This window comes from Myxine glutinosa, chromosome 13, assembly GCF_964187855.1.
Source record: "Myxine glutinosa chromosome 13, kmMyxGlut1.1, whole genome shotgun sequence".
Taxonomy (NCBI): domain Eukaryota; kingdom Metazoa; phylum Chordata; class Myxini; order Myxiniformes; family Myxinidae; genus Myxine; species Myxine glutinosa.
Window position 1 is genome coordinate 3,373,109 of NC_136273.1, and position 12,268 is coordinate 3,385,376.

Here is a 12,268-nt window from a genome sequence, read left to right on the forward strand (position 1 = left end):
TAGTGATTGGCAAATTTTTGACTTGTTGAAATTTGATGTGCAAAATTGGTAGTGGGAGATGCCCGATGTGGTGGGATGGCAACTCTGTCATCCCTCACAAACTGGGGGCAGATGCGCTATAGATTATGGGGTGTATGGCAGTGAAAACTAGCCCGGGTGGGTTAGGATATTGTGTGTAGGGATCTAGCGAAGATGACATTAGGTAACGTTAAGGTTTAGATAGTGACTGATACCTGTAGTGGGGACGCAGGTAGTTTAGTGTGTTTGATAATGACGTGGGAGCGCTGAGTGTAAGGGAAGACGGAGGAGCGCGAGTTTTAGAAGGGAGTAGACAGAGCAGATGATGCAGTGTGAATGGAAGTGCTGGTGAGCAGCTTCAAATGAGGCATCGGTGAGGCAATGCTCCGAGGTGTGTGTGAGTGTACAAGTGATGAATGAGAGAGCATTGCGGATGAGTGTCATGGTGAGTAGTGAGTGTTGTGGATCAGCGCGAATGCGCTTGGGGGAGAGAAGGGTGCAGGCGGCACCAAGTATGAGAGCACAGGTGTGCAAGTACAGGTGTGTGGAATATATGGAGCAGAGAATGAGTGGTGTGGAGAGAGTTGGAGTAAGTGGTACGGAGTGGTGTGCATGGTGCGAAGGTGTGGATGGGGGAAGAGTGGACCCCTTTTCACGAGTACCCGGGGAGGGTAGTTTAAAGAATAGTTAGAAGGTATAGGTAAATTGTGGTTGGATATTGGCATTTGTGGTGCAGTTGCAGAATGGTATTGTGGATGGGTGCATTGGTGTGGTGAAATTGGCTGGTCGTGTGGCCTGTTAGTATGAGTGTGAATGGTTGGGCACTCCGCCACTGTTAGATGTCGGCCAGGTGAGGCCGCAGGTGGGCTCTGGGAGCCGTTAGTGTCAGTGGGTGCCTGAGGATCCCGGGTGTGGATCGGGCAGCCCGTGCCAGAGAGGGCACTGAGGGGGTGAGAGTGCGAGAGGGCCTTCCCCAGTTAGTTAGGTTAGGGTGAGGAGCAGGTGAGCTCGGTAGGCAACAACAGTGGTGGAGGTGTGCAGGTGGGCGGACCAGCTGGGAGCGTCACACGACCCAGCCACCGAAATTGTGCGGGGGCACCGAGTGTTGAATCGGGGAGTGAGACCCAAATTGATGGTGTGCACCACAGATGGTCAATGGGATTTTGGTTCTTTGAACCACATAGAGTAATGAGGGCCAATGGTTTGGCAGGAGAAAGACCCCGGGTAATGTAAAGTTGTTAAAGTCATTTAGGAAATAGTTAGGATTGATGAACCTGTCGCACCATACGCAGCCACTTACCTGAGGTGATGATGATGACTCCACACCTGTGTTTTCTTTGTTTTGTGTTGCAGGAAATGAGAATTGCTGTTTGGATTTGTGAGACGCATCACGACGTGGATAAGACATTGGGGTGATTCCATCTCTCCCTCCTTAGGAGGGACTGATGATGAATTGGTGATGGCAGATTTTGATGTTGAGTTGGAGATGGCAGATTTTGATGAGAGTTGGAAATGGCAAATTTGATTGGTTAGGAGGGAGAGAAGACGAATTTGGTTTATGGGAGGAATGGGGAAGACAGTAGGGACGTTGGTGATGTGTAAAGTAGATGTTTATGGGTAGTGTTGTGTTTTGTGGATACAGTAAGGGGTAAGGGAGGGGCAATGTAGGTTACCTGGTGGGGGGGGGGGCGTACGGTAGGAACGTACCTGTCTCACCTGGTTCCCATGTGCCCCCAGTGTGCATTACCTAGTACTGCGTGCACTTTTGCGCCCCTACCACCTTACTCACTTGTCTTCTTTTGTCTCCCACCTCCGAGGATCTGGCTTTGGGGCAGAGAGAGAGGAGAGAGAGGTGCTGGCTCCGCAGTTGTGGGCCTGTACTTCCGCTGCTTGCTGCCTGGATCGATACACCATATGGACCGCAATTTTGGTGGCCGCCCACAATGGACCGCAGTTCTTTGGCGGTCAAGCACCACCCGTGGATGGACCTCTGGGTCAACGTGGCACCTATGCCATACAGGTGAACCACTTTTAGTTGGCCCCCCTGACGGCCACAATTTAGAAATGGACGCGGTTGGCGCCTTTCTTTATTTCTAAAGAAGCCAGAAGGCCAAGTGCACTCCATGAAGGCAAGACCAGCGGCAGAACATCGGCCGGCTGCGACACCACCGGTGACCATGGACACTTAATTGTGCATTGTTATTGAACACTTTATTGGTGCACCGGATGGTGCTGACTGTGCGTAATGGGGTGGTGCTTTTGGTGCTTGGACGGGGTGCTCTGCACATTATTAAAGGCCGTAGGGCCACAGGGCACTCGTGGGTTGGTGTATCGATGCTGGCATGCGTGCTCTCCCTATGCATAACATCTGCATGTGTTCCTCAAAGAACAGGTCCTGGATCGTAGTGTAAATATCAGTGTTGTATAAATAATGCTCCCTACCGGCTGTATGTTTAGTTTGAGGATGCTTTCCGCGATTCGGTTATCCTGTGGGTGTGTTTCTGTTAGGAGAAGGGTGCAACGTCGCAGGGGGACATATTTACTCATTTGTGACCATCTGTAAAACTGTCGCACTCAGGGTTGAGTTAATAGTAGAGGGAACTACATCTGAGTGCCACACTAAAGTAGGTAAAAATTTATCGGGTCGGGACGCCCCGAGGTAGAGAAGGGTGCAATGTTGCGGATATGGGATTTGCATCCATCCATATCCACTTGTAAATATTCCCCTATTTCCTCAATACTTCCCAACTATCCCCAATCCCCCATTCCCTAGTCCCATTTTCTGTAAACAACACTCTGTAGACCCGACCTCCCCCTATTTCCCCCATTAAATGTCGTGCCCAGGTTCACCGCATCTCATGTAAGACAACTATAGGACATCTTGCTAGTTATTCTTAGTCTATGTCAGTTAAGGACTCGTTTCCATTAATTCTGACCCTTCGTTGCACCAGAATGTGATTGTATGGCACCGTTAGGAAGTTTAGGACCTCCCTATACCTCCCCGCAGCTCTTCCTCACGGTTCAGCAACAACAACAACAACAACAGCAACGGCAGCGGCGGGCGCGGGGAGTGCGCGTCCTCACTCCGGCTTGGTTGGTAGGGGGTGTTGGGAGGGCACCAGGCCTCCCCAACGAGCCGCCATCGAACATGTGCTCGACGGGGTTACCAAATAGCAAAGGTGGGCGGTCCGCTTCGAAAGTCCGCTTATCCGCTTATCCGCTGCAGCGGACTAACGTTTTCGAAGCGGATAAGCGAATCGGAACAACCCCCGGAAACCGAAGCGGATAAGCGTAAGCGGACTACCGAAAAATTAAAGCGCATCGCGATTCGCCAAATCAGCTGTTAGCCTGAGCCGTTACTCTAGAATTGTGAATATTTATTTAAGTGAATAATAAGTGAAAACTGAATATTTTATTGGACGCTAGAGCGGCAATAACGTCAAGATGGAGAGATTTCTGACTCTCCAGCCCAGCGGCAGTGCCAGGGACAGGCACACGAGCGACGCAAACCAGCAGTCCCAGCACAGCGACATCCACAACCCGGCGGTCAACAACAACAACAACATTTTGAATAAATTTTATTTCAATAAAAATGTATATTTTTGATCTTAAAAGCTTTGTTTGTCTTTGTAGTAGTTAGAAATGGCTATTTAGGCTTAAAAAGCATTAAATTCCCTTTAGAAACGTCAAAAATCGCTTTAAAAACGTCGAAGCGCTTTTAAAAAATCGAATCGAAGCGGATAAGCGGATAAGCGGTAAGCGGACTAAGATTTTCGGCCGCTGAAGCGGATAAGCGAATCGGACTACACGGGCTGGCGGAGCGGATAAGCGGTAAGCGGACTTAAAATTTTCCGAATCGCGCCCACCTTTACCAAATAGGGGCTCCCTGTCAGCTCCTCGTCAAGGGCGGAGCCCGGTAACCCCCGCACCCAATGGAAGCAGCGGACCGGCCCCAGTGGGGCGGAGCCAACCAGCCGAGGGCGTGTCACTCCCCGCTGAGCATGCACAGGAAGAGGGAGGTGACGTCAGATGCGCGCTGAGCTTGGAGCAAGCAAGACGTACCCTCCGAGCGCTGTGAGGCCTCCCCGCATCTTCTGGACTGGACCGTGCTTTATCCTGTCCCCGAGCCAAGGTGCACCTTGTGCCATCGAACTACCTGTCCCTTCCTGCCATCAATCCCTGTGTAAGTCTACCTTGTCCATTTGTCCGTGGTCTGTCAGGGTTAAGATAAGACGGTATTTAAGTGCCCATCTCTTCTGTGTCTTTTACCTCACTCTGCCGTGTAATCTACCCCCTTTTCTCCACCACTGTAATTATATCCTCCTCCGGAGGTCTTGAGAACTGTACCCCTTGCGTCGTTTCCTCTTTCCCAGTCGTCGCGTCCTTTCCATCATTGATTTGGCATAGCGCGATTTGGTCCACGTCTGGGTGGAATCGGGGTCTAGTCGGGGAATAACTGTTCAGTCGCGGCAATACCACCGCTCGGTAAATAACATCTAAACCGCGTCCGTAACAATAGCTTGGTGTCAGTGATGAGCTGGAGCTGCAAGCAAATCATTTCTGACGGTTGCAACTGCAAAGTTCTGTGCAGGGTAGACCACGTCCATGAGAAGATCCTTCGGCCGTAGTGGACGAGGGATTACGGTCAATGTTATCCAGGGCACCGACAGTGAAGAGTCCATTCCTGAGAATAGATGGGCACACAATTTGATCAGCGGTGAACTGGTCACACATTGCAGATGCCAATTTATTCTCCAGCTGCAGGACCCGGCTGTAGGAGATGCTCAACCCCAGTTCAGCCAGTTGGTCAACAAGTGTTGTGCTCCTCGTCAGTGTGTGAATGTTCAATCCAATGCAGACAGGAAGTGGAGGCTTTCACTCTGGAGACTGTTTTTTGGGAGTGGCCCCTTTCTTGCATCTTCTCTTCGAATTGTGGAGGTATAAGTGAGCCATTGTTTGACTGGCCTGAACGTCATCAACATTGAAGATTCTTTGTTTTGTTTTTTCAACAAAAGTAGAATATAGTGACGTCACTGCAACAGCAAATCAGCTTATGGTTGTTGAAATGTCATTGATTACATCACTCTTCAAATCCCTGACCCTCAAAATGTCAAATTATTGACTTGGAATCTCATCACAATGCGTCACAACCTTATTTTCTACATTTACTTGCTCTACGAGCTCGGTAGTAGATTGTGACTGACGTCATCAAGTACATTTCCTGTCATCCGATTTTTTGCAGCTTACCCTCTTTTTGATTGTAACACATGGGCAAAGCTTTCGTGAAAAAAAGGCGCTTTTGTCCACCGTGTAACAATCCTTGGCGCTTTTGTCCACCGTGTAACAATCCTTGGCGTTTTTGTCCACCGTGTAACAATCCTTGGCGCTTTTGTCCACCGTGTAACAATCCTTGGCGCTTTTGTCCACCGTGTAACAATCCTTGGCGCTTTTGTCCACCGTGTAACAATCCTTGGCGCTTTTGTCCACCGTGTAACAATCCTTGGCGCTTTTGTCCACCGTGTAACAATCCTTGGCGCTTTTGTCCACTGTGTAACAATCCTTGGCGTTTTTGTCCACCGTGTAACAATCCTTGGCACTTTTGTCCACCGTGTAACAATCCTTGGCGCTTTTGTCCACCGTGTAACAATCCTTGGCGCTTTTGTCCACCGTGTAACAATCCTTGGCGCTTTTGTCCACCGTGTAACAATCCTTGGCGCTTTTGTCCACCGTGTAACAATCCTTGGCGCTTTTGTCCACCGTGTAACAATCCTTGGCGTTTTTGTTACTAAGGTACCTCACTAGAAGGGGGACAGAAATCTGTACAAACACACAAACCGACATTGTGGTTTATATGGTGAATGAGGGTAGATGTACGAGGGCCAGTCAATAAGTAACCTTGAAATGGCGACATAAATTGGAGAATGTAATGTGTGTAGTTGTAGACGACATATGTTATATCTATGGGTAAGAGTCATGTTTGGCCTGTTTTAGATCTGGCAGCATTGAGCGTATGACGTCATTAGAGCAGTTCCAAGATGGCGGCTCCCATTAAAGCACGCATGTTTTTCATGTGTAATTCTTTCCTCTGCACTTTTCTTCAACCGATGTTCCCTTTCTCTTTCTTCTTCACCCCCATTCTACATCTCCCCGGATCACCTTGCATATCTTCCCACTTTTCATCCTCGCCTCCTCCAGGTGTTTGATTCTCTCTTCCTCGTCTCTCCACTCTGACCATCTCAGCTGTTTCTTTCTATCTCTGAACCTCTTAACAGGCTCTTTTCCTTTCCTCCACTTCGTACATGCATTTTTTGCCAAATTCCTCAAATATATATGTCGCTCGTTTCAGAATAATTGCCTTTCCCCATGGGATCTAAGTGAGGTCCAAATCCTGATAAAGAGTGCGACGTTGTGAGATTGGTCCATGCTCGGAATAGGATGGCTCGGCTCCGCTCAGACGTGCGATCTCCTCCAAATAGGTATCAAACCAGCCACCATGAGACACCGCTTTGGCATTTTGCAGCTCCTCCCCGACTCGTCATTAACAGTAGAGACTGTAAACGCGACGATAAAATCGTCATTTGTCAAACCTCCTTCATCCCATTGTGATGCCATCCTGGTTCTGCAGCTGCTCGACTGAAGCAATTACAACAGGAACAATCAGAAAGGCGAGGTGTGTTGAGGAAAGGGAGAAAAGGTCAATGGAAGAGCTAGAAAGGTATAGCCAGCCAGGTGTGTGAAGACAGGTATTAAAGGAAACGAATCTGAACAGCAGCAAGTCCGAAAAAAGAGCAAACTCCAAGAATAAAGAAAAGATAAAAAGGACGATGATGAATGGAAGAAAATAATATTATGACTCATCGGAACAGTAGCAAAGAGCACCACTCAAAAGGGACTACCTTCATAAGCAGGTATGTGAGGTTGTGTTAGACAATGTCGTCATCAAGGAATACATGCCACGTACGAGTCAAAACAAAGACTTATTACTCCAAAAAAAACAACAACAGAGGGGAGAAAAGAACAAACTACTGCAATGTAAATCAAGAGAACCAATGGAATATCCCAAAAAACAATAAAATGGAAAAACAAAATCCCACATGGATTTAGCGAAGGAACTGCGCAACAGGATGACATCATTATTAGATCAGAGCAAATGAATGAGTCAATTTGGAAGTAGACGGTCGAACAGGTTCTTAAAATGTCCCCCACACCTTGACATGGCATGAAAATAAAACCACATCCAAAAATACACAACCAGATCGACGAGTCAAAGCTGGGTGTGGGACAACAATGGAGGAGAGGGAAGGGTGTGGGACAGCAATGGGGGAGAGGGATGGGTGTGGGACAGCAATGGGGGAGAGGGATGGCTGTGGGACAGCAATGGAGGAGAGGGATGGGTGTGGGACAGCAATGGGGGAGACGGAAGGGTGTGGGACAGCAATGGGGGAGAGGGATCGATGTGGGACAGCAATGGGGGAGAGGGATGGGTGTGGGACAGCAATGGGGGAGAGGGAAGGGTGTGGGACAGCAATGGGGGAGAGGGATGGCTGTGGGACAGCAATGGAGGAGACGGAAGGGTGTGGGACAGCAATGGGGGAGAGGGATGGGTGTGGGACAGCAATGGGGGAGAGGGAAGGGTGTGGGACAGCAATGGGGGAGAGGGATGGGTGTGGGACAGCAATGGGGGAGAGGGATGGCTGTGGGACAGCAATGGAGGAGAGGGATGGGTGTGGGACAGCAATGGGGGAGACGGAAGGGTGTGGGACAGCAATGGGGGAGAGGGATGGGTGTGGGACAGCAATGGGGGAGAGGGATGGCTGTGGGACAGCAATGGAAGAGAGGGATGGGTGTGGGACAGCAATGGGGGAGACGGAAGGGTGTGGGACAGCAATGGGGGAGAGGGAAGGGTGTGGGACAGCAATGGGGGAGAGGGAAGGGTGTGGGACAGCAATGGGGAAGAGGGAAGGGTGTGGGACAGCAATGGGGGAGAGGGATGGGTGTGGGACAGCAATGGGGGAGAGGGAAGGGTGTGGGACAGCAATTGGGAGAGGGAAGGGTGTGGGACAGCAATGGGGGAGAGGGATGGGTGTGGGACAGCAATGGGGGAGAGGGAAGGGTGTGGGACAGCAATGGGGGAGAGGGATGGGTGTGGGACAGCAATGGAGGAGAGGGATGGGTGTGGGACAGCAATGGAGGAGAGGGAAGGGTGTGGGACAGCAATGGGGGAGAGGGATGGGTGTGGGACAGCAATGGGGGAGAGGGATGGGTGTGGGACAGCAATGGGGGAGAGGGATGGGTGTGGGACAGCAATGGGGGAGAGGGATGGCTGTGGGACAGCAATGGAGGAGAGGGATGGGTGTGGGACAGCAATGGGGGAGACGGAAGGGTGTGGGACAGCAATGGGGGAGAGGGATGGGTGTGGGACAGCAATGGGGGAGAGGGAAGGGTGTGGGACAGCAATGGGGGAGAGGGATGGCTGTGGGACAGCAATGGAGGAGACGGAAGGGTGTGGGACAGCAATGGGGGAGAGGGATGGGTGTGGGACAGCAATGGGGGAGAGGGAAGGGTGTGGGACAGCAATGGGGGAGAGGGATGGGTGTGGGACAGCAATGGGGGAGAGGGATGGCTGTGGGACAGCAATGGAGGAGAGGGATGGGTGTGGGACAGCAATGGGGGAGATGGAAGGGTGTGGGACAGCAATGGGGGAGAGGGATGGGTGTGGGACAGCAATGGGGGAGAGGGATGGCTGTGGGACAGCAATGGGGGAGAGGGATGGCTGTGGGACAGCAATGGGGGAGAGGGATGGCTGTGGGACAGCAATGGAAGAGAGGGATGGGTGTGGGACAGCAATGGGGGAGACGGAAGGGTGTGGGACAGCAATGGGGGAGAGGGAAGGGTGTGGGACAGCAATGGGGGAGAGGGAAGGGTGTGGGACAGCAATGGGGAAGAGGGAAGGGTGTGGGACAGCAATGGGGGAGAGGGATGGGTGTGGGACAGCAATGGGGGAGAGGGAAGGGTGTGGGACAGCAATTGGGAGAGGGAAGGGTGTGGGACAGCAATGGGGGAGAGGGATGGGTGTGGGACAGCAATGGGGGAGAGGGAAGGGTGTGCGACAGCAATGGGGGAGAGGGATGGGTGTGGGACAGCAATGGAGGAGAGGGATGGGGGTGGGACAGCAATGGAGGAGAGGGAAGGGTGTGGGACAGCAATGGGGGAGAGGGATGGGTGTGGGACAGCAATGGGGGAGAGGGATGGGTGTGGGACAGCAATGGAGGAGAGGGATGGGTGTGGGACAGCAATGGGGGAGACGGAAGGGTGTGGGACAGCAATGGGGGAGAGGGAAGGGTGTGGGACAGCAATGGGGGAGAGGGAAGGGTGTGGGACAGCAATGGGGAAGAGGGAAGGGTGTGGGACAGCAATGGGGGAGAGGGATGGGTGTGGGACAGCAATGGGGGAGAGGGAAGGGTGTGGGACAGCAATGGGGGAGAGGGAAGGGTGTGGGACAGCAATGGGGAAGAGGGAAGGGTGTGGGCCAGCAATGGGGGAGAGGGATGGGTGTGGGACAGCAATGGGGGAGAGGGAAGGGTGTGGGACAGCAATTGGGAGAGGGAAGGGTGTGGGACAGCAATGGGGGAGAGGGAAGGGTGTGGGACAGCAATGGGGGAGAGGGATGGGTGTGGGACAGCAATGGGGGAGAGGGAAGGGTGTGGGACAGCAATTGGGAGAGGGAAGGGTGTGGGACAGCAATGGGGGAGAGGGAAGGGTGTGGGACAGCAATTGGGAGAGGGAAGGGTGTGGGACAGCAATGGGGGAGAGGGAAGGGTGTGGGACAGCAATGGGGGAGAGGGATGGGTGTGGGACAGCAATGGGGGAGAGGGAAGGGTGTGGGACAGCAATGGGGGAGAGGGATGGGTGTGGGACAGCAATGGAGGAGAGGGATGGGTGTGGGACAGCAATGGAGGAGAGGGAAGGGTGTGGGACAGCAATGGGGGAGAGGGATGGGTGTGGGACAGCAATGGGGGAGAGGGATGGGTGTGGGACAGCAATGGAGGAGAGGGATGGGTGTGGGACAGCAATGGGGGAGACGGAAGGGTGTGGGACAGCAATGGGGGAGAGGGAAGGGTGTGGGACAGCAATGGGGGGAGAGGGAAGGGTGTGGGACAGCAATGGGGAAGAGGGAAGGGTGTGGGACAGCAATGGGGGAGAGGGATGGGTGTGGGACAGCAATGGGGGAGAGGGAAGGGTGTGGGACAGCAATTGGGAGAGGGAAGGGTGTGGGACAGCAATGGGGGAGAGGGAAGGGTGTGGGACAGCAATGGGGGAGAGGGATGGGTGTGGGACAGCAATGGGGGAGAGGGATGGGTGTGGGACAGCAATGGGGGAGAGGGAAGGGTGTGGGACAGCAATGGGGGAGAGGGATGGGTGTGGGACAGCAATGGAGGAGAGGGATGGGTGTGGGACAGCAATGGGGGAGAGGGAAGGGTGTGGGACAGCAATGGGTGAGAGGGAAGGGTGTGGGACAGCAATGGGGGAGAGGGATGGGTGTGGGACAGCAATGGGGGAGAGGGAAGGGTGTGGGACAGCAATGGGTGAGAGGGAAGGGTGTGGGACAGCAATGGGGGAGAGGGATGGGTGTGGGACAGCAATGGGGGAGAGGGAAGGGTGTGGGACAGCAATGGGTGAGAGGGATGGGTGTGGGACAGCAATGGGTGAGAGGGATGGGTGTGGTACAGCAATGGGGGAGAGGGATCGATGAGTGTGGGACAACAATGGGGGAGAGGGAAGGGTGTGGGACAGCAATGGGTGAGAGGGATGGGTGTGGTACAGCAATGGGGGAGAGGGATCGATGAGTGTGGGACAACAATGGGGGAGAGGGAAGGGTGTGGGACAACAATGGGGGAGAGGGAAGGGTGTGGGACAGCAATGGGTGAGAGGGATGGGTGTGGGACAGCAATGGGTGAAAGGGATGAAAATTAGGACACGGGTCAGAAAAAAGAGGCGGAAGTTAGAGGAAAGAGCATCAAGTTTTAGGCCTTACCCAAGAAGAAGGAGAAAGACAAAACAGCAAAAGGAAGGAAAGGTGTGAGCAAAACACAGATTGCTGTACCTAGTGATGTGAAAATATTGTGAACGTTATTCAGAGAAGGTTATACCTGAGCTGCTTGGCATAGCCGGCTTCAATTTCTGCTCGTTCCTTCACAAATTTGGCGAAACGATCCAGAAACTCAAGACCCCAGTGCGTGTGCTTCTCAAGACCATCAAATTGGTCCTACGGGGTTGGAATGCAGAGAGGAAGAATGACAAGGTTGGAATGCAGAGAGGAAGAATGACAAGGTTGGCATGTGAAGAGTTAGAATGACATGGTTGGCATGGAGAGAGAAAGAACGACAAGGTGGGCATAGAGAATGGAGAGAGGGAGAATGAGAAGTTGACGTGGGGAGAGGGGGAATGACAAAGTTGGCATGGGGAGAGGAAGAATGACAAGTTGGCATGACCAAATAAACAAAAGTCTTTCTCGTCCATCTTTAAATGCACTGTACAAAATAAGAAACATAGGGGCAATACCCCTGGTGTTCACCTGGTAGAATAAACAGTATACGACACTGACTAAAGGTATTTTAAACCAATTTCAATGGTTGCTAGAAGACAGGGCAGCATGTAGAATCATACTAACATAATCATTTAAGACTTTAAACAAACAAACAAACAAAATACCTATTTAGGGGGGGCAACACCTCCGCCATTCCCTCCCCCCCTCCCATCCTGTATACCTCCTCAGACCCCAATTTTCTAATGCCTTGAACAAACATTGGTACATCATGGGTGATAATATACAACAGAATACAGCACTTCAGGGGAAAGTTTAAACATTTTAAAATTAAACAGTGAAAACTATCTGGGGAAATGAGGGTGAAACACGTGGTTGAAGAACGAATGAACGAACGAATGAATAAGAACAACGAATAAGAACAAAGAAGGAAATGGTTTTTTTTGTTTTGTTTTTTTTGTTAAGATTTTAAACAAGGAAGAATGAGGTGAAAAGACTGGGAAAAACTGAGAGAACGAAAGTAAATGGACCATAATCGACCGCTGAGAAAAACCAAACCTCAAGGTAGGAAACAAAGTACTAGGCTGCAAATTACGCGGCGCGAAATAACCGACGATTTTTTATACAGGTATGAAAGATTAACACCGACAATCTTCCTCGGGACACACTGTAGGTACACACACCGAAAGATAAATACTGTACAGT

The 12,268-nt window shown here is 51.7% G+C and overlaps 1 protein-coding gene across 12 annotated transcripts in view; it reads right to left on the reverse strand.

Moving 5' to 3' along the window:
• Nucleotides 1-12,268, reverse strand: part of LOC137438511 (formin-binding protein 1) — a 244,247-nt gene that overhangs the window by 102,027 nt on the left and 129,952 nt on the right. For all 12 annotated transcript variants that reach the window (XM_068133616.2, XM_078766955.1, XM_078766954.1 and 9 more), the window contains exon 2: nucleotides 11,169-11,284. In XM_068133616.2, coding sequence (XP_067989717.1) covers nucleotides 11,169-11,284 — 116 coding nt within the window. The remainder of the gene's footprint in view (nucleotides 1-11,168; nucleotides 11,285-12,268) is intronic.